Source organism: Notolabrus celidotus, chromosome 6 (assembly GCF_009762535.1).
Source record: "Notolabrus celidotus isolate fNotCel1 chromosome 6, fNotCel1.pri, whole genome shotgun sequence".
NCBI classification, from domain to species: Eukaryota; Metazoa; Chordata; class Actinopteri; order Labriformes; family Labridae; genus Notolabrus; species Notolabrus celidotus.
In genome coordinates, this window is record NC_048277.1 from 14019561 (window position 1) to 14046166 (window position 26606).

The window sequence follows — 26606 nt, forward strand, 5'->3', positions numbered from 1 at the left end:
ATACACACAAGGTACTTGTGCCAGGGGCGGCTTTGGCTTAGTGGTAGAGCTGGTCATCTCTGAATAGGAAGCTTGGCGGTTTGATTTCAGCTCCTGCAGTCACATGACAAAGTGTCCTTGGACAAGACACTGAACCCCAGATTCCAGATTCTGAATGGGATTAGTTAATACTGATGGTCCCCTATTATAAGCATCCTCTGAATGAGGTGTGTAATGTGGTGAATCTGAGGAGGAGTGCGAACATGTTTGGAGTGGTCAGAAACATGCTATATAGTAAAAGTGAAATGAAAAAGATAAGAAATCCATTCCTTTACGGCCTCATACCAATATATATGCTCTACTGATCATTTGTGTAGTCTACTGCATGGCCCCTAATGTCCCCCCGTGACCTAGACATGAAGATGGATGGGGATGGATGGGAAGCGAGAGCCAGTGATATCAAGTGGGCACTTCCTTTCACTGGTGTTTTGTCAAGTTAGGCCCACAACACCTTGGGTAGGCTCAGCAAGCAAAATCCCGCCCCGAACTCCACATACCCACACACTAGTTTTTAGTGAGGAGCCTATAGAGAGGAGTAGAAAGAGAACAGGGAGGGCAGAGCTGGGGTGAGAAGCCTGAGAGATACCGCCCTGTGTGCTTGAGTTGATGGTTATGTGGACCTACTTTTTTGGGCTGCTATAGTTCTGTGTCCCGAGCTGATGTAACACTTAACCTTTGCAAGTCTCTTACAGCATGCATCTGATGTTCTATGACTGAAAGAACTACAGCCCACTACACGAGTGACCCAGAGTTAAACACCTGAAAAATTGTTACTGACATAATTCTTATTCTCTGCACTGTCATTATCTGATGCTCTGTGACACTGAAACCATGTTTGAGTTCCCAGCTGAAAGTTTGAAGTGTTTTAACTCAATGCTGACCTCTGCTGGTGCCTCATGAGTCACTGTGCTTTTCTCTGTCCTCCTTGCAGATCTCTGAAGCAAACTGTGAGGGTAAGTTAACATGGACCATGTCCTTAAATTATCTACATTTCTCTTAAAGGTGACATATCATGCAAAATCGACTTTTTAATGGTTCTCTACCTGAAATATGTGTCCCTGGCATGTCTACAAAACCCCCGAAAATTAAAAACATCCATTCTGCCCCTGTTTTGATTTCTCCACCTTTCTGTAAATGTGTGTGAAGCGAGCCGTTTCAGACTTCCGTATTTTTGTTACGTCACAACAATATCCGGTCTGTCACAGAGTCAGAGCTAGGAGGAGCTTGTTCAGCCCATAGACTGTATAGAATACAACTCAACCCCTCCTCCGTTTTTCATTCCCTGCACACATGTGTGTTAACAAGGAGCTTAGGAGGGAGGCATGCTAGTTGTAGTCTGTCTTAATAACCACAAAGGTCAGTTTTACTCCCCACGTCTGCAGATTTAAAGATCTAGTGGATGATTTTTATTTTCCATGGAAAAGTGCCAGCGCTAGTTAGCATAGCTACATAGGTACATGTCGTATCTGTAGCTGTGTACCAAGACACACGTCTACACACTGACAAATAAAACAACAAGAAACACAAAATCTGTGACCAATCCTTCAGAAAGGTCCTGCTGCCTTTCTGGCAGAGGTCGGTTTTACTCCCCACATCTGCAGATTTGAAGATCTAGTCGTTGATTTTTATTTGTCATGGATAAGTGCTAGTGCTCGTTAGCATAGCCACATAGCTACATTCTCGTAGCTGTGTACCAAGACACACGTCTACATACTGATAAATAAAATAACAAAAAACACTAAATCTGTGACCAATGGTTCAGAAAGGTCCTGCTACAGGCGCCTCTCCGTCAGGATCAGATTCTGGATCAGATTCAGAGGGTTGAAGTAACGCTATCTGTGAGCAGCCGTGTATATTCAGCCAACATGTAAACATTAGATCAACGTGCTGGAGAGCCGAGGCCAAATCCACTTCCTGAGGGGGCGTGGTCAGAGGGAAAACAGACTGTTCTGAGGAGGGCTGAAGAAGAGGGGTTTTCAGGCATGCCAAAATCTGATTTCAAAGTGTTTTTTTGAGCTAAAAACTTTAAAGACATGTTTTTGGGGACCTCTTAGACCAATATATATTGATGAAAAAAGCGTGATATGTCACCTTTAATTTGTATCTGTGTTTTTGAATTAATCTAAGAACTTGTCAAGCAATACTATTTTTAAAATATTTTTTGTATAGAAAGTTATGAATTTTTTTCTCTTTCTTTCTCTTTTCTTGTCTCTTAGAGAACCAATGTGCTGCAGAATTATTAACAGTAGACACAACATCAGTCACGTTTGAATCAAATCCAAGCTGTAACTTATCCATTGGGAATCATACCTTCGAAATGGGTTCAATACCTAACTTGATTTCTGGAGCAGTCCATACAATCTACATCAACTGTTTGAATTGCTGCACAACTGTCACAACAAGTAAGTCTCTTTGTTTTTCTGAATACCTTTAATTCCAACCACACAATGATTTTGCATAGCATAGTGGCAGATCCAGCATGTCTAACCATCTTTTCTAAGCAACCCAAGTATAAAGAACATTTGATATTAAGTTTACTTTGGAAAAACCTCAAGAAGCACAGGTAATGGCTGGTGAGAAACAACAAGAGGATTTTTTCTAACAAAATTCTCTCTCTCTCTCTCTCTCTCTCTCTCTCTCTCTCTCTCTCTCTCTCTCTCTCTCTCTCTCTCTCTCTCTCTCTCTCTCTCTCTCTCTCTCTATCTCCTAGAACCTACAGCTGTCGCTAATCTTAATGTCAATGGTGCCACAACATCCTCCATGTTTCTGACCTGGAATAAACCAGAAGGAAAGAGCTCCAGATACAAAGTAGACTGGACTGATGACGGAACAACTATTAATACTACAAATACACCAGAAACTTCTAAAAGCATCACTGACCTGACTGCTGGGGTTCAGTACAATGTGTCTGTCACTGCAGTAGCAGAGGATAACATTACTGAAGGAGAGAAAGCCACTGTTTCCAGTTACACCAGTAAGTACAAGTTTAATATTGCTGTGCATTATTAAGAAGGATGATGAATTGTTATTGTGACCACACCAGTGTGGGCTTCATTTAGTTGGGTTCCAAACTGCTTTGACAAGAATGGGGTACATATGGGCTTGCGTTAACTTGTGATTGGTGACCCAGGTAGTTATTTGTGTTATTATTCTTTCTAAATATTGACTCTAGTTTTCTTCTACAAGGAGTGCCTCAATGTGACCAACTGAGAGCGGATCTCATGATACAACAACGCAACATGCTTTATTATAGATGTTTTTAAAAACATCTTCTTTGTCCCTATATAATTGGCTGGCTAATCAAGCACATTGATTTAAAGTGGGTTTTGCGCTGTGGGCAGGTAGTGTGTGCTGAACTGGACTGAGAGATACACGTTACTTCCTGTATGAATAGTGATGTACTCAAAGTCCTAATGAACTATTCTCAAATTTCAAAATGTTTTTTTTTAAACTGAAGGCCATTATTATCAAAATTAAAATAGAAAAATGTTTCAAGCATTCTAGTTTAACAGTAACAAGTCTAGAATTGATAGCATTTAAATTTCTTAAAGAATGGGATAAAATATTAAACTTGTATAGAATATTGTAATTTTTTTTACCTGCCCCTTCGTACGACACAGAGGCTACAAAATTTGATAGAAACATTTTTTGCTTGGCTCTCTGCTCACCTCTCTTGTTTATAATGGGCACGCCGACAGTAATTTTGTACTTTGTAACTTTTCTTGGTCAACTGTGCTGTCTTGTTGTGAAGAGTTTTTATGTTTTCAACTAACTATTTTCAATTGCACTAAAGATGTATGTTTTCTCCCTCCGCCTGAATTCATCTTGATCTCACAGAGCCTGAAGTAGTCAGAAATCTTACTGTCATTAATGCCACAACATCCTCAATGTTTGTGGACTGGACTAAACCCGAAGGAGAGAGCTCACTCTATAGAGTGCAGTGGAAAACTAACAATGGAGAAATGAAGGAGGATAATGTGACAGAGACAAATATTAACATCACTGACCTGACTGCTGGTGTTCAGTATGAAATAACTGTTACTGCAGTGGTACCTGGTACTGATGGAAAGAGTATCACTGTTTCTCATTTCACAAGTAAGAATTCTTCAAACAGAGAACAAATTGTCTGGCAGTAAAAAAGCAAGGCTTAGAAACACAAACACGATAGATGTACTTAAGCTTCAAGTCAGCATAAGAGTGAAATACTTTCTAAATATAAATGCATTTAAGACGTTTCTCTTCCCATATAACACCTGTCCACTCACAGAGCCTGAAGTAGTCAGAAATCTTACTGTCATTAATGCCACAACATCCTCAATGTTTGTGGACTGGACTAAACCAGAAGGAGGGAGCTCACTCTATAGAGTGCAGTGGAAAACTAACAATGGAGAAATGAAGGAGGATAATGTGACAGAGACAAATATTAACATCACTGACCTGACTGCTGGTGTTCAGTATGAAATAACTGTTACTGCAGTTGCAGAAGATGGCATTACTGATGGAAAGAGTACCACTGTTTCTCAGTACACAAGTAAGTATGCTTGATATAAGATTGATACTGTCAGGTAGAGAGAGTCAACTGAACACATCTGATGGAGCAAATAACTTTTGGAGATCACCTGTTGCAGTGATCAAATCAGGTTTAAAGACAAAGATTATTTAAAGAATATCTTTACTTGTATGAATGCAGAATCTGTAGACAAGATGATTTATGTTTGTTGACCAAAAAACATTTATCTACAAGGTCTGAGATGGCTTTGGTTGTGGAAAGAGATTCTTGTGCAGAGCAGCATCCGCTGCATGCATTGGCCTAAAATGCATTCTTTGCATTGGCTGTTTACACATCTGGGGAGGCCCTAACTGTTTCCTACTTCTCAGTTTATAATGTACCAGATCCTATTGTTGTTCATGTGAGTGGGGGGCAAACAAGAGGTAGACTTCATGTGACTTCTCCAGGCAGAGTCTGGTTAGGCTGTTTCCATAGATGACAGCCTGGTCACCTGATGCTCACCATTGTGCATAGTCTTGCTTTTTGTAGCCTTGCATGGTGAACTGTACTCTTTTGTACTCAATTATTTTAAACTGCAACAGACAGGTTAGTTATTTTCCATTGCACTAAAATGTTATATGTTCTACCTCACCCTGTATTCATCTTGATCTCACAGAGCCTGAAGTAGTCAGACATCTTGCTGTCATTAATGCCACAACATCCTCAATGTTTGTGGACTGGACTAAACCAGAAGGAGGGAGCTCACTCTATAGAGTGCAGTGGAAAACTAACAATGGAGAAATGAAGGAGGATAATGTGACAGAGACAAATATTAACATCACTGACCTGACTGCTGGTGTTCAGTATGAAATAACTGTTACTGCAGTGGTACCTGGTACTGATGGAAAGAGTATCACTGTTTCTCATTTCACAAGTAAGAATTCTTCAAACAGAGAACAAATTGTCTGGCAGTAAAAAAGCAAGACTTAGAAACACAAACACGATAGATGTACGTAAGCTTCAAGTCAGCATAAGAGTGAAATACTTTTTAAATATAAATGCATTTAAGACATTTCTCTTCCCATATAACACCTGTCCACTCACAGAGCCTGAAGTAGTCAGAAATCTTACTGTCATTAATGCCACAACATCCTCAATGTTTGTGGACTGGACTAAACCAGAAGGAGGGAGCTCACTCTATAGAGTGCAGTGGAAAACTAACAATGGAGAAATGAAGGAGGATAATGTGACAGAGACAAATATTAACATCACTGACCTGACTGCTGGTGTTCAGTATGAAATAACTGTTACTGCAGTTGCAGAAGATGGCATTACTGATGGAAAGAGTACCACTGTTTCTCAGTACACAAGTAAGTATGCTTGATATAAGATTGATACTGTCAGGTAGAGAGAGTCAACTGAACACATCTGATGGAGCAAATAACTTTTGGAGATCACCTGTTGCAGTGATCAAATCAGGTTTAAAGACAAAGATTATTTAAAGAATATCTTAACTTGTATGAATGCAGAATCTGTAGACAAGATGATTTATGTTTGTTGACCAAAAAACATTTATCTACAAGGTCTGAGATGGCTTTGGTTGTGGAAAGAGATTCTTGTGCAGAGCAGCATCCGCTGCATGCATTGGCCTAAAATGCATTCTTTGCATTGGCTGTTTACACATCTGGGGAGGCCCTAACTGTTTCCTACTTCTCAGTTTATAATGTACCAGATCCTATTGTTGTTCATGTGAGTGGGGGGCAAACAAGAGGTAGACTTCATGTGACTTCTCCAGGCAGAGTCTGGTTAGGCTGTTTCCATAGATGACAGCCTGGTCACCTGATGCTCACCATTGTGCATAGTCTTGCTTTTTGTAGCCTTGCATGGTGAACTGTACTCTTTTGTACTCAATTATTTTAAACTGCAACAGACAGGTTAGTTATTTTCCATTGCACTAAAATGTTATATGTTCTACCTCACCCTGTATTCATCTTGATCTCACAGAGCCTGAAGTAGTCAGACATCTTGCTGTCATTAATGCCACAACATCCTCAATGTTTGTGGACTGGACTAAACCAGAAGGAGGGAGCTCACTCTATAGAGTGCAGTGGAAAACTAACAATGGAGAAATGAAGGAGGATAATGTGACAGAGACAAATATTAACATCACTGACCTGACTGCTGGTGTTCAGTATGAAATAACTGTTACTGCAGTGGTACCTGGTACTGATGGAAAGAGTATCACTGTTTCTCATTTCACAAGTAAGAATTCTTCAAACAGAGAACAAATTGTCTGGCAGTAAAAAAGCAAGACTTAGAAACACAAACACGATAGATGTACGTAAGCTTCAAGTCAGCATAAGAGTGAAATACTTTTTAAATATAAATGCATTTAAGACATTTCTCTTCCCATATAACACCTGTCCACTCACAGAGCCTGAAGTAGTCAGAAATCTTACTGTCATTAATGCCACAACATCCTCAATGTTTGTGGACTGGACTAAACCAGAAGGAGGGAGCTCACTCTATAGAGTGCAGTGGAAAACTAACAATGGAGAAATGAAGGAGGATAATGTGACAGAGACAAATATTAACATCACTGACCTGACTGCTGGTGTTCAGTATGAAATAACTGTTACTGCAGTTGCAGAAGATGGCATTACTGATGGAAAGAGTACCACTGTTTCTCAGTACACAAGTAAGTATGCTTGATATAAGATTGATACTGTCAGGTAGAGAGAGTCAACTGAACACATCTGATGGAGCAAATAACTTTTGGAGATCACCTGTTGCAGTGATCAAATCAGGTTTAAAGACAAAGATTATTTAAAGAATATCTTACTTGTATGAATGCAGAATCTGTAGACAAGATGATTTATGTTTGTTGACCAAAAAACATTTATCTACAAGGTCTGAGATGGCTTTGGTTGTGGAAAGAGATTCTTGTGCAGAGCAGCATCCGCTGCATGCATTGGCCTAAAATGCATTCTTTGCATTGGCTGTTTACACATCTGGGGAGGCCCTAACTGTTTCCTACTTCTCAGTTTATAATGTACCAGATCCTATTGTTGTTCATGTGAGTGGGGGGCAAACAAGAGGTAGACTTCATGTGACTTCTCCAGGCAGAGTCTGGTTAGGCTGTTTCCATAGATGACAGCCTGGTCACCTGATGCTCACCATTGTGCATAGTCTTGCTTTTTGTAGCCTTGCATGGTGAACTGTACTCTTTTGTACTCAATTATTTTAAACTGCAACAGACAGGTTAGTTATTTTCCATTGCACTAAAATGTTATATGTTCTACCTCACCCTGTATTCATCTTGATCTCACAGAGCCTGAAGTAGTCAGACATCTTGCTGTCATTAATGCCACAACATCCTCAATGTTTGTGGACTGGACTAAACCAGAAGGAGGGAGCTCACTCTATAGAGTGCAGTGGAAAACTAACAATGGAGAAATGAAGGAGGATAATGTGACAGAGACAAATATTAACATCACTGACCTGACTGCTGGTGTTCAGTATGAAATAACTGTTACTGCAGTGGTACCTGGTACTGATGGAAAGAGTATCACTGTTTCTCATTTCACAAGTAAGAATTCTTCAAACAGAGAACAAATTGTCTGGCAGTAAAAAAGCAAGACTTAGAAACACAAACACGATAGATGTACGTAAGCTTCAAGTCAGCATAAGAGTGAAATACTTTTTAAATATAAATGCATTTAAGACATTTCTCTTCCCATATAACACCTGTCCACTCACAGAGCCTGAAGTAGTCAGAAATCTTACTGTCATTAATGCCACAACATCCTCAATGTTTGTGGACTGGACTAAACCAGAAGGAGGGAGCTCACTCTATAGAGTGCAGTGGAAAACTAACAATGGAGAAATGAAGGAGGATAATGTGACAGAGACAAATATTAACATCACTGACCTGACTGCTGGTGTTCAGTATGAAATAACTGTTACTGCAGTTGCAGAAGATGGCATTACTGATGGAAAGAGTACCACTGTTTCTCAGTACACAAGTAAGTATGCTTGATATAAGATTGATACTGTCAGGTAGAGAGAGTCAACTGAACACATCTGATGGAGCAAATAACTTTTGGAGATCACCTGTTGCAGTGATCAAATCAGGTTTAAAGACAAAGATTATTTAAAGAATATCTTAACTTGTATGAATGCAGAATCTGTAGACAAGATGATTTATGTTTGTTGACCAAAAAACATTTATCTACAAGGTCTGAGATGGCTTTGGTTGTGGAAAGAGATTCTTGTGCAGAGCAGCATCCGCTGCATGCATTGGCCTAAAATGCATTCTTTGCATTGGCTGTTTACACATCTGGGGAGGCCCTAACTGTTTCCTACTTCTCAGTTTATAATGTACCAGATCCTATTGTTGTTCATGTGAGTGGGGGGCAAACAAGAGGTAGACTTCATGTGACTTCTTCAGGCAGAGTCTGGTTAGGCTGTTTCCATAGATGACAGCCTGGTCACCTGATGCTCACCATTGTGCATAGTCTTGCTTTTTGTAGCCTTCACTGGTGAACTGTACTCTTTTGTCATGAAACACTCAGTTGAATTATTTTAAACTGCAACAGTCAGGTTAGTTATTTTCCATTGCACTAAAGTGTTATATGTTCTCCCTCCGCCTGAATTCATCTTGATCTCACAGAGCCTGAAGTAGTCAGAAATCTTGCTGTCATCAATGCCACAACATCCTCAATGTTTGTGGACTGGACTAAACCAGAAGGAGGGAGCTCACTCTATAGAGTGCAGTGGAAAACTAACAATGGAGAAATGAAGGAGGATAATGTGACAGAGACAAATATTAACATCACTGACCTGACTGCTGGTGTTCAGTATGAAATAACTGTTACTGCAGTGGTACCTGGTACTGATGGAAAGAGTATCACTGTTTCTCATTTCACAAGTAAGAATTCTTCAAACAGAGAACAAATTGTCTGGCAGTAAAAAAGCAAGGCTTAGAAACACAAACACGATAGATGTACTTAAGCTTCAAGTCAGCATAAGAGTGAAATACTTTCTAAATATAAATGCATTTAAGACGTTTCTCTTCCCATATAACACCTGTCCACTCACAGAGCCTGAAGTAGTCAGAAATCTTACTGTCATTAATGCCACAACATCCTCAATGTTTGTGGACTGGACTAAACCAGAAGGAGGGAGCTCACTCTATAGAGTGCAGTGGAAAACTAACAATGGAGAAATGAAGGAGGATAATGTGACAGAGACAAATATTAACATCACTGACCTGACTGCTGGTGTTCAGTATGAAATAACTGTTACTGCAGTTGCAGAAGATGGCATTACTGATGGAAAGAGTACCACTGTTTCTCAGTACACAAGTAAGTATGCTTGATATAAGATTGATACTGTCAGGTAGAGAGAGTCAACTGAACACATCTGATGGAGCAAATAACTTTTGGAGATCACTTGTTGCAGTGATCAAATCAGGTTTAAAGAAAAAGATTATTTAAAGAACACCTTTACTTGTATGAAAGCAGAATCTGTAGACAAGATGATTTATGTTTGTTGACCAAAAAACATTTATCTACAAGGTCTGAGATGGCTTTGGTTGTGGAAAGAGATTCTTGTGCAGAGCAGCATCCGCTGCATGCAATGGCCTAAAATGCATTCTTTGCATTGGCTGTTTACACATCTGGGGAGGCCCTAACTGTTTCCTACTTCTCAGTTTATAATGTACCAGATCCTATTGTTGTTAATGTGAGTGGGGGGGCAAACAAGAGGTAGACTTCATGTGACTTCTCCAGTCAGAGTCTGGTTAGGCTGTTTCCATAGATGACAGCCTGGTCACCTGATGCTCACCATTGTGCATAGTCTTGCTTTTTGTAGCCTTCAATGGTGAACTCTACTCTTTTGTCATGAAACATTCAGTTGAATTATTTTAAACTGCAACAGTCAGGTTAGTTATTTTCCATTGCACTAAAATGTTACATGTTCTACCTCACCCTGTATTCATCTTGATCTCACAGAGCCTGAAGTAGTCAGACATCTTGCTGTCATTAATGCCACAACATCCTCAATGTTTGTGGACTGGACTAAACCAGAAGGAGGGAGCTCACTCTATAGAGTGCAGTGGAAAACTAACAATGGAGAAATGAAGGAGGATAATGTGACAGAGACAAATATTAACATCACTGACCTGACTGCTGGTGTTCAGTATGAAATAACTGTTACTGCAGTTGCAGAAGATGGCATTACTGATGGAAAGAGTACCATTGTTTCTCAGTACACAAGTAAGTATGCTTGATATAAGATTGATACTGTCAGGTAGAGAGAGTCAACTGAACACATCTGATGGAGCAAATAACTTTTGGAGATCACCTGTTGCAGTGATCAAATCAGGTTTAAAGAAAAAGATTATTTAAAGAACACCTTTACTTGTATGAAAGCAGAATCTGTAGACAAGATGATTTATGTTTGTTGACCAAAAAACATTTATCTACAAGGTCTGAGATGGCTTTGGTTGTGGAAAGAGATTCTTGTGCAGAGCAGCATCCGCTGCATGCATTGGCCTAAAATGCATTCTTTGCATTGGCTGTTTACACATCTGGGGAGGCCCTAACTGTTTCCTACTTCTCAGTTTATAATGTACCAGATCCTATTGTTGTTCATGTGAGTGGGGGGCAAACAAGAGGTAGACTTCATGTGACTTCTCCAGGCAGAGTCTGGTTAGGCTGTTTCCATAGATGACAGCCTGGTCACCTGATGCTCACCATTGTGCATAGTCTTGCTTTTTGTAGCCTTGCATGGTGAACTGTACTCTTTTGTACTCAATTATTTTAAACTGCAACAGACAGGTTAGTTATTTTCCATTGCACTAAAATGTTATATGTTCTACCTCACCCTGTATTCATCTTGATCTCACAGAGCCTGAAGTAGTCAGACATCTTGCTGTCATTAATGCCACAACATCCTCAATGTTTGTGGACTGGACTAAACCAGAAGGAGGGAGCTCACTCTATAGAGTGCAGTGGAAAACTAACAATGGAGAAATGAAGGAGGATAATGTGACAGAGACAAATATTAACATCACTGACCTGACTGCTGGTGTTCAGTATGAAATAACTGTTACTGCAGTGGTACCTGGTACTGATGGAAAGAGTATCACTGTTTCTCATTTCACAAGTAAGAATTCTTCAAACAGAGAACAAATTGTCTGGCAGTAAAAAAGCAAGACTTAGAAACACAAACACGATAGATGTACGTAAGCTTCAAGTCAGCATAAGAGTGAAATACTTTTTAAATATAAATGCATTTAAGACATTTCTCTTCCCATATAACACCTGTCCACTCACAGAGCCTGAAGTAGTCAGAAATCTTACTGTCATTAATGCCACAACATCCTCAATGTTTGTGGACTGGACTAAACCAGAAGGAGGGAGCTCACTCTATAGAGTGCAGTGGAAAACTAACAATGGAGAAATGAAGGAGGATAATGTGACAGAGACAAATATTAACATCACTGACCTGACTGCTGGTGTTCAGTATGAAATAACTGTTACTGCAGTTGCAGAAGATGGCATTACTGATGGAAAGAGTACCACTGTTTCTCAGTACACAAGTAAGTATGCTTGATATAAGATTGATACTGTCAGGTAGAGAGAGTCAACTGAACACATCTGATGGAGCAAATAACTTTTGGAGATCACCTGTTGCAGTGATCAAATCAGGTTTAAAGACAAAGATTATTTAAAGAATATCTTAACTTGTATGAATGCAGAATCTGTAGACAAGATGATTTATGTTTGTTGACCAAAAAACATTTATCTACAAGGTCTGAGATGGCTTTGGTTGTGGAAAGAGATTCTTGTGCAGAGCAGCATCCGCTGCATGCATTGGCCTAAAATGCATTCTTTGCATTGGCTGTTTACACATCTGGGGAGGCCCTAACTGTTTCCTACTTCTCAGTTTATAATGTACCAGATCCTATTGTTGTTCATGTGAGTGGGGGGCAAACAAGAGGTAGACTTCATGTGACTTCTTCAGGCAGAGTCTGGTTAGGCTGTTTCCATAGATGACAGCCTGGTCACCTGATGCTCACCATTGTGCATAGTCTTGCTTTTTGTAGCCTTCACTGGTGAACTGTACTCTTTTGTCATGAAACACTCAGTTGAATTATTTTAAACTGCAACAGTCAGGTTAGTTATTTTCCATTGCACTAAAGTGTTATATGTTCTCCCTCCGCCTGAATTCATCTTGATCTCACAGAGCCTGAAGTAGTCAGAAATCTTGCTGTCATCAATGCCACAACATCCTCAATGTTTGTGGACTGGACTAAACCAGAAGGAGGGAGCTCACTCTATAGAGTGCAGTGGAAAACTAACAATGGAGAAATGAAGGAGGATAATGTGACAGAGACAAATATTAACATCACTGACCTGACTGCTGGTGTTCAGTATGAAATAACTGTTACTGCAGTGGTACCTGGTACTGATGGAAAGAGTATCACTGTTTCTCATTTCACAAGTAAGAATTCTTCAAACAGAGAACAAATTGTCTGGCAGTAAAAAAGCAAGGCTTAGAAACACAAACACGATAGATGTACTTAAGCTTCAAGTCAGCATAAGAGTGAAATACTTTCTAAATATAAATGCATTTAAGACGTTTCTCTTCCCATATAACACCTGTCCACTCACAGAGCCTGAAGTAGTCAGAAATCTTACTGTCATTAATGCCACAACATCCTCAATGTTTGTGGACTGGACTAAACCAGAAGGAGGGAGCTCACTCTATAGAGTGCAGTGGAAAACTAACAATGGAGAAATGAAGGAGGATAATGTGACAGAGACAAATATTAACATCACTGACCTGACTGCTGGTGTTCAGTATGAAATAACTGTTACTGCAGTTGCAGAAGATGGCATTACTGATGGAAAGAGTACCACTGTTTCTCAGTACACAAGTAAGTATGCTTGATATAAGATTGATACTGTCAGGTAGAGAGAGTCAACTGAACACATCTGATGGAGCAAATAACTTTTGGAGATCACTTGTTGCAGTGATCAAATCAGGTTTAAAGAAAAAGATTATTTAAAGAACACCTTTACTTGTATGAAAGCAGAATCTGTAGACAAGATGATTTATGTTTGTTGACCAAAAAACATTTATCTACAAGGTCTGAGATGGCTTTGGTTGTGGAAAGAGATTCTTGTGCAGAGCAGCATCCGCTGCATGCAATGGCCTAAAATGCATTCTTTGCATTGGCTGTTTACACATCTGGGGAGGCCCTAACTGTTTCCTACTTCTCAGTTTATAATGTACCAGATCCTATTGTTGTTAATGTGAGTGGGGGGGCAAACAAGAGGTAGACTTCATGTGACTTCTCCAGTCAGAGTCTGGTTAGGCTGTTTCCATAGATGACAGCCTGGTCACCTGATGCTCACCATTGTGCATAGTCTTGCTTTTTGTAGCCTTCAATGGTGAACTCTACTCTTTTGTCATGAAACATTCAGTTGAATTATTTTAAACTGCAACAGTCAGGTTAGTTATTTTCCATTGCACTAAAATGTTACATGTTCTACCTCACCCTGTATTCATCTTGATCTCACAGAGCCTGAAGTAGTCAGACATCTTGCTGTCATTAATGCCACAACATCCTCAATGTTTGTGGACTGGACTAAACCAGAAGGAGGGAGCTCACTCTATAGAGTGCAGTGGAAAACTAACAATGGAGAAATGAAGGAGGATAATGTGACAGAGACAAATATTAACATCACTGACCTGACTGCTGGTGTTCAGTATGAAATAACTGTTACTGCAGTTGCAGAAGATGGCATTACTGATGGAAAGAGTACCATTGTTTCTCAGTACACAAGTAAGTATGCTTGATATAAGATTGATACTGTCAGGTAGAGAGAGTCAACTGAACACATCTGATGGAGCAAATAACTTTTGGAGATCACCTGTTGCAGTGATCAAATCAGGTTTAAAGAAAAAGATTATTTAAAGAACACCTTTACTTGTATGAAAGCAGAATCTGTAGACAAGATGATTTATGTTTGTTGACCAAAAAACATTTATCTACAAGGTCTGAGATGGCTTTGGTTGTGGAAAGAGATTCTTGTGCAGAGCAGCATCCGCTGCATGCATTGGCCTAAAATGCATTCTTTGCATTGGCTGTTTACACATCTGGGGAGGCCCTAACTGTTTCCTACTTCTCAGTTTATAATGTACCAGATCCTATTGTTGTTCATGTGAGTGGGGGGCAAACAAGAGGTAGACTTCATGTGACTTCTCCAGGCAGAGTCTGGTTAGGCTGTTTCCATAGATGACAGCCTGGTCACCTGATGCTCACCATTGTGCATAGTCTTGCTTTTTGTAGCCTTGCATGGTGAACTGTACTCTTTTGTACTCAATTATTTTAAACTGCAACAGACAGGTTAGTTATTTTCCATTGCACTAAAATGTTATATGTTCTACCTCACCCTGTATTCATCTTGATCTCACAGAGCCTGAAGTAGTCAGACATCTTGCTGTCATTAATGCCACAACATCCTCAATGTTTGTGGACTGGACTAAACCAGAAGGAGGGAGCTCACTCTATAGAGTGCAGTGGAAAACTAACAATGGAGAAATGAAGGAGGATAATGTGACAGAGACAAATATTAACATCACTGACCTGACTGCTGGTGTTCAGTATGAAATAACTGTTACTGCAGTGGTACCTGGTACTGATGGAAAGAGTATCACTGTTTCTCATTTCACAAGTAAGAATTCTTCAAACAGAGAACAAATTGTCTGGCAGTAAAAAAGCAAGACTTAGAAACACAAACACGATAGATGTACGTAAGCTTCAAGTCAGCATAAGAGTGAAATACTTTTTAAATATAAATGCATTTAAGACATTTCTCTTCCCATATAACACCTGTCCACTCACAGAGCCTGAAGTAGTCAGAAATCTTACTGTCATTAATGCCACAACATCCTCAATGTTTGTGGACTGGACTAAACCAGAAGGAGGGAGCTCACTCTATAGAGTGCAGTGGAAAACTAACAATGGAGAAATGAAGGAGGATAATGTGACAGAGACAAATATTAACATCACTGACCTGACTGCTGGTGTTCAGTATGAAATAACTGTTACTGCAGTTGCAGAAGATGGCATTACTGATGGAAAGAGTACCACTGTTTCTCAGTACACAAGTAAGTATGCTTGATATAAGATTGATACTGTCAGGTAGAGAGAGTCAACTGAACACATCTGATGGAGCAAATAACTTTTGGAGATCACCTGTTGCAGTGATCAAATCAGGTTTAAAGACAAAGATTATTTAAAGAATATCTTAACTTGTATGAATGCAGAATCTGTAGACAAGATGATTTATGTTTGTTGACCAAAAAACATTTATCTACAAGGTCTGAGATGGCTTTGGTTGTGGAAAGAGATTCTTGTGCAGAGCAGCATCCGCTGCATGCATTGGCCTAAAATGCATTCTTTGCATTGGCTGTTTACACATCTGGGGAGGCCCTAACTGTTTCCTACTTCTCAGTTTATAATGTACCAGATCCTATTGTTGTTCATGTGAGTGGGGGGCAAACAAGAGGTAGACTTCATGTGACTTCTTCAGGCAGAGTCTGGTTAGGCTGTTTCCATAGATGACAGCCTGGTCACCTGATGCTCACCATTGTGCATAGTCTTGCTTTTTGTAGCCTTCACTGGTGAACTGTACTCTTTTGTCATGAAACACTCAGTTGAATTATTTTAAACTGCAACAGTCAGGTTAGTTATTTTCCATTGCACTAAAGTGTTATATGTTCTCCCTCCGCCTGAATTCATCTTGATCTCACAGAGCCTGAAGTAGTCAGAAATCTTGCTGTCATCAATGCCACAACATCCTCAATGTTTGTGGACTGGACTAAACCAGAAGGAGGGAGCTCACTCTATAGAGTGCAGTGGAAAACTAACAATGGAGAAATGAAGGAGGATAATGTGACAGAGACAAATATTAACATCACTGACCTGACTGCTGGTGTTCAGTATGAAATAACTGTTACTGCAGTGGTACCTGGTACTGATGGAAAGAGTATCACTGTTTCTCATTTCACAAGTAAGAATTCTTCAAACAGAGAACAAATTGTCTGGCAGTAAAAAAGCAAGGCTTAGAAACACAAACACGATAGATGTACTTAAGCTTCAAGTCAGCATAAGAGTGAAATACTTTCTAAATATAAATGCATTTAAGACGTTTCTCTTCCCATATAACACCTGTCCACTCACAGAGCCTGAAGTAGTCAGAAATCTTACTGTCATTAATGCCACAACATCCTCAATGTTTGTGGACTGGACTAAACCAGAAGGAGGGAGCTCACTCTATAGAGTGCAGTGGAAAACTAACAATGGAGAAATGAAGGAGGATAATGTGACAGAGACAAATATTAACATCACTGACCTGACTGCTGGTGTTCAGTATGAAATAACTGTTACTGCAGTTGCAGAAGATGGCATTACTGATGGAAAGAGTACCACTGTTTCTCAGTACACAAGTAAGTATGCTTGATATAAGATTGATACTGTCAGGTAGAGAGAGTCAACTGAACACATCTGATGGAGCAAATAACTTTTGGAGATCACTTGTTGCAGTGATCAAATCAGGTTTAAAGAAAAAGATTATTTAAAGAACACCTTTACTTGTATGAAAGCAGAATCTGTAGACAAGATGATTTATGTTTGTTGACCAAAAAACATTTATCTACAAGGTCTGAGATGGCTTTGGTTGTGGAAAGAGATTCTTGTGCAGAGCAGCATCCGCTGCATGCAATGGCCTAAAATGCATTCTTTGCATTGGCTGTTTACACATCTGGGGAGGCCCTAACTGTTTCCTACTTCTCAGTTTATAATGTACCAGATCCTATTGTTGTTAATGTGAGTGGGGGGGCAAACAAGAGGTAGACTTCATGTGACTTCTCCAGTCAGAGTCTGGTTAGGCTGTTTCCATAGATGACAGCCTGGTCACCTGATGCTCACCATTGTGCATAGTCTTGCTTTTTGTAGCCTTCAATGGTGAACTCTACTCTTTTGTCATGAAACATTCAGTTGAATTATTTTAAACTGCAACAGTCAGGTTAGTTATTTTCCATTGCACTAAAATGTTACATGTTCTACCTCACCCTGTATTCATCTTGATCTCACAGAGCCTGAAGTAGTCAGACATCTTGCTGTCATTAATGCCACAACATCCTCAATGTTTGTGGACTGGACTAAACCAGAAGGAGGGAGCTCACTCTATAGAGTGCAGTGGAAAACTAACAATGGAGAAATGAAGGAGGATAATGTGACAGAGACAAATATTAACATCACTGACCTGACTGCTGGTGTTCAGTATGAAATAACTGTTACTGCAGTTGCAGAAGATGGCATTACTGATGGAAAGAGTACCATTGTTTCTCAGTACACAAGTAAGTATGCTTGATATAAGATTGATACTGTCAGGTAGAGAGAGTCAACTGAACACATCTGATGGAGCAAATAACTTTTGGAGATCACCTGTTGCAGTGATCAAATCAGGTTTAAAGAAAAAGATTATTTAAAGAACACCTTTACTTGTATGAAAGCAGAATCTGTAGACAAGATGATTTATGTTTGTTGACCAAAAAACATTTATCTACAAGGTCTGAGATGGCTTTGGTTGTGGAAAGAGATTCTTGTGCAGAGCAGCATCCGCTGCATGCAATGGCCTAAAATGCATTCTTTGCATTGGCTGTTTACACATCTGGGGAGGCCCTAACTGTTTCCTACTTCTCAGTTTATAATGTACCAGATCCTATTGTTGTTCATGTGAGTGGGGGGCAAACAAGAGGTAGACTTCATGTGACTTCTCCAGGCAGAGTCTGGTTAGGCTGTTTCCATAGATGACAGCCTGGTCACCTGATGCTCACCATTGTGCATAGTCTTGCTTTTTGTAGCCTTGCATGGTGAACTGTACTCTTTTGTACTCAATTATTTTAAACTGCAACAGACAGGTTAGTTATTTTCCATTGCACTAAAATGTTATATGTTCTACCTCACCCTGTATTCATCTTGATCTCACAGAGCCTGAAGTAGTCAGACATCTTGCTGTCATTAATGCCACAACATCCTCAATGTTTGTGGACTGGACTAAACCAGAAGGAGGGAGCTCACTCTATAGAGTGCAGTGGAAAACTAACAATGGAGAAATGAAGGAGGATAATGTGACAGAGACAAATATTAACATCACTGACCTGACTGCTGGTGTTCAGTATGAAATAACTGTTACTGCAGTGGTACCTGGTACTGATGGAAAGAGTATCACTGTTTCTCATTTCACAAGTAAGAATTCTTCAAACAGAGAACAAATTGTCTGGCAGTAAAAAAGCAAGACTTAGAAACACAAACACGATAGATGTACGTAAGCTTCAAGTCAGCATAAGAGTGAAATACTTTTTAAATATAAATGCATTTAAGACATTTCTCTTCCCATATAACACCTGTCCACTCACAGAGCCTGAAGTAGTCAGAAATCTTACTGTCATTAATGCCACAACATCCTCAATGTTTGTGGACTGGACTAAACCAGAAGGAGGGAGCTCACTCTATAGAGTGCAGTGGAAAACTAACAATGGAGAAATGAAGGAGGATAATGTGACAGAGACAAATATTAACATCACTGACCTGACTGCTGGTGTTCAGTATGAAATAACTGTTACTGCAGTTGCAGAAGATGGCATTACTGATGGAAAGAGTACCACTGTTTCTCAGTACACAAGTAAGTATGCTTGATATAAGATTGATACTGTCAGGTAGAGAGAGTCAACTGAACACATCTGATGGAGTAAATAACTTTTGGAGATCACCTGTTGCAGTGATCAAATCAGGTTTAAAGACAAAGATTATTTAAAGAATATCTTAACTTGTATGAATGCAGAATCTGTAGACAAGATGATTTATGTTTGTTGACCAAAAAACATTTATCTACAAGGTCTGAGATGGCTTTGGTTGTGGAAAGAGATTCTTGTGCAGAGCAGCATCCGCTGCATGCATTGGCCTAAAATGCATTCTTTGCATTGGCTGTTTACACATCTGGGGAGGCCCTAACTGTTTCCTACTTCTCAGTTTATAATGTACCAGATCCTATTGTTGTTCATGTGAGTGGGGGGCAAACAAGAGGTAGACTTCATGTGACTTCTTCAGGCAGAGTCTGGTTAGGCTGTTTCCATAGATGACAGCCTGGTCACCTGATGCTCACCATTGTGCATAGTCTTGCTTTTTGTAGCCTTCACTGGTGAACTGTACTCTTTTGTCATGAAACACTCAGTTGAATTATTTTAAACTGCAACAGTCAGGTTAGTTATTTTCCATTGCACTAAAGTGTTATATGTTCTCCCTCCGCCTGAATTCATCTTGATCTCACAGAGCCTGAAGTAGTCAGAAATCTTGCTGTCATCAATGCCACAACATCCTCAATGTTTGTGGACTGGACTAAACCAGAAGGAGGGAGCTCACTCTATAGAGTGCAGTGGAAAACTAACAATGGAGAAATGAAGGAGGATAATGTGACAGAGACAAATATTAACATCACTGACCTGACTGCTGGTGTTCAGTATGAAATAACTGTTACTGCAGTGGTACCTGGTACTGATGGAAAGAGTATCACTGTTTCTCATTTCACAAGTAAGAATTCTTCAAACAGAGAACAAATTGTCTGGCAGTAAAAAAGCAAGGCTTAGAAACACAAACACGATAGATGTACTTAAGCTTCAAGTCAGCATAAGAGTGAAATACTTTCTAAATATAAATGCATTTAAGACGTTTCTCTTCCCATATAACACCTGTCCACTCACAGAGCCTGAAGTAGTCAGAAATCTTACTGTCATTAATGCCACAACATCCTCAATGTTTGTGGACTGGACTAAACCAGAAGGAGGGAGCTCACTCTATAGAGTGCAGTGGAAAACTAACAATGGAGAAATGAAGGAGGATAATGTGACAGAGACAAATATTAACATCACTGACCTGACTGCTGGTGTTCAGTATGAAATAACTGTTACTGCAGTTGCAGAAGATGGCATTACTGATGGAAAGAGTACCACTGTTTCTCAGTACACAAGTAAGTATGCTTGATATAAGATTGATACTGTCAGGTAGAGAGAGTCAACTGAACACATCTGATGGAGCAAATAACTTTTGGAGATCACTTGTTGCAGTGATCAAATCAGGTTTAAAGAAAAAGATTATTTAAAGAACACCTTTACTTGTATGAAAGCAGAATCTGTAGACAAGATGATTTATGTTTGTTGACCAAAAAACATTTATCTACAAGGTCTGAGATGGCTTTGGTTGTGGAAAGAGATTCTTGTGCAGAGCAGCATCCGCTGCATGCAATGGCCTAAAATGCATTCTTTGCATTGGCTGTTTACACATCTGGGGAGGCCCTAACTGTTTCCTACTTCTCAGTTTATAATGTACCAGATCCTATTGTTGTTAATGTGAGTGGGGGGGCAAACAAGAGGTAGACTTCATGTGACTTCTCCAGTCAGAGTCTGGTTAGGCTGTTTCCATAGATGACAGCCTGGTCACCTGATGCTCACCATTGTGCATAGTCTTGCTTTTTGTAGCCTTCAATGGTGAACTCTACTCTTTTGTCATGAAACATTCAGTTGAATTATTTTAAACTGCAACAGTCAGGTTAGTTATTTTCCATTGCACTAAAATGTTACATGTTCTACCTCACCCTGTATTCATCTTGATCTCACAGAGCCTGAAGTAGTCAGACATCTTGCTGTCATTAATGCCACAACATCCTCAATGTTTGTGGACTGGACTAAACCAGAAGGAGGGAGCTCACTCTATAGAGTGCAGTGGAAAACTAACAATGGAGAAATGAAGGAGGATAATGTGACAGAGACAAATATTAACATCACTGACCTGACTGCTGGTGTTCAGTATGAAATAACTGTTACTGCAGTTGCAGAAGATGGCATTACTGATGGAAAGAGTACCATTGTTTCTCAGTACACAAGTAAGTATGCTTGATATAAGATTGATACTGTCAGGTAGAGAGAGTCAACTGAACACATCTGATGGAGCAAATAACTTTTGGAGATCACCTGTTGCAGTGATCAAATCAGGTTTAAAGAAAAAGATTATTTAAAGAACACCTTTACTTGTATGAAAGCAGAATCTGTAGACAAGATGATTTATGTTTGTTGACCAAAAAACATTTATCTACAAGGTCTGAGATGGCTTTGGTTGTGGAAAGAGATTCTTGTGCAGAGCAGCATCCGCTGCATGCATTGGCCTAAAATGCATTCTTTGCATTGGCTGTTTACACATCTGGGGAGGCCCTAACTGTTTCCTACTTCTCAGTTTATAATGTACCAGATCCTATTGTTGTTCATGTGAGTGGGGGGCAAACAAGAGGTAGACTTCATGTGACTTCTCCAGGCAGAGTCTGGTTAGGCTGTTTCCATAGATGACAGCCTGGTCACCTGATGCTCACCATTGTGCATAGTCTTGCTTTTTGTAGCCTTCAATGGTGAACTCTACTCTTTTGTCATGAAACATTCAGTTGAATTATTTTAAACTGCAACAGTCAGGTTAGTTATTTTCCATTGCACTAAAATGTTACATGTTCTACCTCACCCTGTATTCATCTTGATCTCACAGAGCCTGAAGTAGTCAGACATCTTGCTGTCATTAATGCCACAACATCCTCAATGTTTGTGGACTGGACTAAACCAGAAGGAGGGAGCTCACTCTATAGAGTGCAGTGGAAAACTAACAATGGAGAAATGAAGGAGGATAATGTGACAGAGACAAATATTAACATCACTGACCTGACTGCTGGTGTTCAGTATGAAATAACTGTTACTGCAGTTGCAGAAGATGGCATTACTGATGGAAAGAGTACCACTGTTTCTCAGTACACAAGTAAGTATGCTTGATATAAGATTGATACTGTCAGGTAGAGAGAGTCAACTGAACACATCTGATGGAGCAAATAACTTTTGGAGATCACCTGTTGCAGTGATCAAATCAGGTTTAAAGAAAAAGATTATTTAAAGAATATCTTAACTTGTATGAAAGCAGAATCTGTAGACAAGATGATTTATGTTTGTTGACCAAAAAACATTTATCTACAAGGTCTGAGATGGCTTTGGTTGTGGAAAGAGATTCTTGTGCAGAGCAGCATCCGCTGCATGCAATGGCCTAAAATGCATTCTTTGCATTGGCTGTTTACACATCTGGGGAGGCCCTAACTGTTTCCTACTTCTCAGTTTATAATGTACCAGATCCTATTGTTGTTCATGTGAGTGGGGGGCAAACAAGAGGTAGACTTCATGTGACTTCTCCAGGCAGAGTCTGGTTAGGCTGTTTCCATAGATGACAGCCTGGTCACCTGATGCTCACCATTGTGCATAGTCTTGCTTTTTGTAGCCTTCAATGGTGAACTCTACCACTGTTTCTCAGTACACAAGTAAGTATGCTTGATATAAGATTGATACTGTCAGGTAGAGAGAGTCAACTGAACACATCTGATGGAGCAAATAACTTTTGGAGATCACCTGTTGCAGTGATCAAATCAGGTTTAAAGAAAAAGATTATTTAAAGAACACCTTTACTTGTATGAAAGCAGAATCTGTAGACAAGATGATTTATGTTTGTTGACCAAAAAACATTTATCTACAAGGTCTGAGATGGCTTTGGTTGTGGAAAGAGATTCTTGTGCAGAGCAGCATCCGCTGCATGCATTGGCCTAAAATGCATTCTTTGCATTGGCTGTTTACACATCTGGGGAGGCCCTAACTGTTTCCTACTTCTCAGTTTATAATGTACCAGATCCTATTGTTGTTCATGTGAGTGGGGGGCAAACAAGAGGTAGACTTCATGTGACTTCTTCAGGCAGAGTCTGGTTAGGCTGTTTCCATAGATGACAGCCTGGTCACCTGATGCTCACCATTGTGCATTGTATGGAGAGCATGCCATTAACAAAGCATTGCTATTTCCTTGGTCAACACTGCCTGATCTTCATTGATGAGAGTGATTACATATCCTGTCTGAACTAGGAATGCCTCTGGATCTCAAAAAGGACTCGGAGTACCTTGCCGTGATCAAGTTTTAATATTTGTAGATTGATAACCTTTCATTTCATGTCACAAAACACCTGTTCTCTCACAGAGCCTGAAGTGGTCAGAAACCTCACTGTGATCCACATCACAACCTCCTCAATATTTCTTGAATGGACTGAACCTGAGAGAAAGAGCTCCTTCTTTAAAGTACAGTGGACTAATGGAACAACTAAGAGGAGTATCATTGTCACTGAAACAAAAATCAACGTCACTCAGCTGACGGCTGGAGTGCAGTACCATTTCGCTGTAATAGCAGTGGCTGGAGATAATACAACAGAGAGTGAAATGGCTGAGATTTCTCACTACACCAGTAAGACACTGCTTCACTGTTTTCACTATGACAGTGCTGTTAGTCAGTTTTGGAACTAATTTTTAGCCTTCATGTCTTCCTTGGAAAAAAAGTTAGGGTTACAAACAAACAACTAAACAAACTAACAAGAAAAGATTGGATCAAGTCTCTCAATTTTTCAAAGGTGTGCTTTGGGCATAACATGAATCCAACCAATCAGTGAGTCTTCTCTCATGCCCTTTAAGAGCCAGGTGCGCCTGTAGGAGGCATATCACTATTTACACAGAGGATGTCAGCCTTTGCACTTGAATAGACCAGGGACAGGATGGTATATTTAACTTCACTTCCTTTACTGTGCCTCTAAAAGTGCAGAAAACACAGGCCACTGTACGAGTTATGTCAATACATGGATTGTTGCTTTACCTACTGAAAAAATCCCTCTGAACAAAAAAAACAAAAATAATTCTCCAAACCGACAGAGGCACAGCAGCGTCACTTTATTAATTATTAAAATCTCGAGACACACAGTCAGTATTTGTCAGGATTTGATAACAAATGTCCTGTGTGCTTTACATCGAAGAAAGGTTGGCTGTAAACATACTTCTGCTGGTGGATCACATGGCTGTAATTTGTATTGCATGTGTAACAGATACTGTTTAGTCTCCTTTAATATCTGTGGGCATGATGGTCAGTGCCATTTGTAGCTGGCAGTTGTGTTTTAAGGTTGCATGTGAGCATGTCTGTGCATGTCCGCCTTGGCTCTGATATGCTAATTTTCTAAAAACGTGGGCAAAGAGCATAAGAAAGGTGACTGTATCCCATGGACAACAACATTGACACTTACCCTGCTCACCAAAACATTTGTGCTGGGTGTGCAATTGGGCCCATTATGTTGTAAGTTTTAAAAGTGCCTTGGCTACATTTTTCTTTTATACTAAATTGTTTTTTTTCCCCCTTACCCTGCATGTATCCTGCACTAACAGAACCTGAAGTAGTCAGAAATCTCACTGTCATTGATGTTACCACATCCTCAATGTCTCTAACATGGACTGAACCAGAAGGGGAGAGCTCCATTTACAGAGTACATTGGAACAATGGAGGAATAAATGAGACTGTTAATGTGACAGAAACACATATTAACATTACTAATCTAACTGCTGGTGTTCAGTATGAAATAACTGTTACTGCAGTGGCAGACGATGGCATTACTGAAGGACAGAGTACTACTGTTTCCCAATACACAAGTAAGTGTGCTTCTATGACTCCATGATTTGAAGTCTTTCCACAGCAGTGTTTTTGCTGGATCAGGGTACTTGGTGCAAACCTCCATTGGTGTAACATTTATCTGACCATAGTGCCCGATATTAAGAGTAGTGTTTCAAAATATGTTCTCATTTTGTTTTTTGTTGTTTATTTTCTCTTCTGTCCTTTCTAGAACCCCGTAAAGTTGAGCATTGTAATGTATCTACAAACAGCTCCTCCATTTCTCTGAGCTGGACCAAACCTCCTGATGTGGTGTTCAAGTACAGGATAGACTGGCACAATGGTGGAACAGTGAAGTCCATAGACCCATTTTTTACCTCTGCTGTGCTATCAGACCTGATCCCTGGTACTACCTACACCATCCAAATCTACACTTTGAATGCAGCTAATGAAATAGGAGACCCCTACACATTCACTTCAGACACCAGTAAGCCACACTTCCTCAACTGGACATTATGAGTAAAAACCAGACAGGTTTAATTTCTTTGAAGAAGTTCTCATTTATTGTAAAGCTACAAACAACATTGTTTTTTTTCCCCTCATGTTGTATTTTTTCCTGCATTGACAGAACCTGCTGTGGTCAAGGAGCTCACCATTGTAGAAGTCACAACATCTTCTGTTTCTTTGAAGTGGACTAAACCAGAGGGATATGTTACCTCATATATAGTTCAGTGGACTCAAGGAGGAAAAAGCGGTAACAACATGACCACCAAAACCTCCTTCAACATCACTGAATTAAGCCCTGGGTCCCGGTGCAACATTACAGTGTTTGCTGTCGCTGAAGATCCCACAAACACGGGAGATAGATACTCAGTATTTAACACCACAAGTAGGTGTACCCCAACCAATGTTTTGATGACTATCTGAGAACATGTGTAATTATAACAAAGTTGAGATACAGCCAGCATTTGCTAAAACAGTTCCTGAATAGTTTTATTTTAAAAGCAGGATAAACACTTATTAGCTTTACTGTTACACACTCCAATGCAATTGAAAGCAGAATAATGTGTTTTCTATTCATTCTCCCATGGTGGCATTCATAAAAGTTTTTTTTAGGCTCAACTATGAACTGTTTATAAATGAGCAAAAAAACAAAACTTATAAAATCCCCATTTTAGTGAGTTATAACCCATTTATTAATGACTAATAGAAATTATTAGTGGAAGGACTTAAGGTGTAGTTGTGATGTTCGACTTGTATTTAAATCAGATTTCTGTGGGAAATGGTGTCCATAAAACAAACCTAAAGCAGAATTTTCAAAAATCAAGGTGTTCGCAGCATTGCTCAATTTGATCGTTTTATATCTGGAACAAGTACAAGTTAATTTGCAAGTGACTTTTTCTGGTGAAAAAGTCATTAAAAGTCATTAAAAGTCATAGGAGAAGTCATTTTTCT

At 39.7% G+C, this 26606-nt stretch overlaps 1 protein-coding gene across 9 annotated transcripts in view; it reads left to right on the forward strand.

Annotated features, from left to right (window-relative positions):
• LOC117815065 (tenascin-X-like) overlaps positions 1–26606 on the forward strand; it is a 62575-nt gene that overhangs the window by 19704 nt on the left and 16265 nt on the right. For 2 of the 9 annotated variants that reach the window (XM_034686724.1, XM_034686725.1), the window contains exons 2-35: positions 971–992; positions 2256–2441; positions 2750–3013; positions 3877–4134; positions 4307–4570; positions 5205–5462; positions 5635–5898; positions 6533–6790; positions 6963–7226; positions 7860–8117; positions 8290–8553; positions 9201–9458; positions 9631–9894; positions 10543–10806; positions 11441–11698; positions 11871–12134; positions 12782–13039; positions 13212–13475; positions 14124–14387; positions 15022–15279; positions 15452–15715; positions 16363–16620; positions 16793–17056; positions 17705–17968; positions 18603–18860; positions 19033–19296; positions 19944–20201; positions 20374–20637; positions 21286–21549; positions 22197–22460; positions 23709–23969; positions 24932–25192; positions 25384–25638; positions 25780–26040. In XM_034686724.1, the coding sequence (XP_034542615.1) occupies positions 971–992; positions 2256–2441; positions 2750–3013; positions 3877–4134; positions 4307–4570; positions 5205–5462; positions 5635–5898; positions 6533–6790; positions 6963–7226; positions 7860–8117; positions 8290–8553; positions 9201–9458; positions 9631–9894; positions 10543–10806; positions 11441–11698; positions 11871–12134; positions 12782–13039; positions 13212–13475; positions 14124–14387; positions 15022–15279; positions 15452–15715; positions 16363–16620; positions 16793–17056; positions 17705–17968; positions 18603–18860; positions 19033–19296; positions 19944–20201; positions 20374–20637; positions 21286–21549; positions 22197–22460; positions 23709–23969; positions 24932–25192; positions 25384–25638; positions 25780–26040 (8572 nt within the window). The remainder of the gene's footprint in view (positions 1–970; positions 993–2255; positions 2442–2749; positions 3014–3876; positions 4135–4306; positions 4571–5204; positions 5463–5634; positions 5899–6532; positions 6791–6962; positions 7227–7859; positions 8118–8289; positions 8554–9200; positions 9459–9630; positions 9895–10542; positions 10807–11440; positions 11699–11870; positions 12135–12781; positions 13040–13211; positions 13476–14123; positions 14388–15021; positions 15280–15451; positions 15716–16362; positions 16621–16792; positions 17057–17704; positions 17969–18602; positions 18861–19032; positions 19297–19943; positions 20202–20373; positions 20638–21285; positions 21550–22196; positions 22461–23708; positions 23970–24931; positions 25193–25383; positions 25639–25779; positions 26041–26606) is intronic. The other 7 variants (XM_034686729.1, XM_034686728.1, XM_034686727.1 and 4 more) reach the window with 7 other exon arrangements.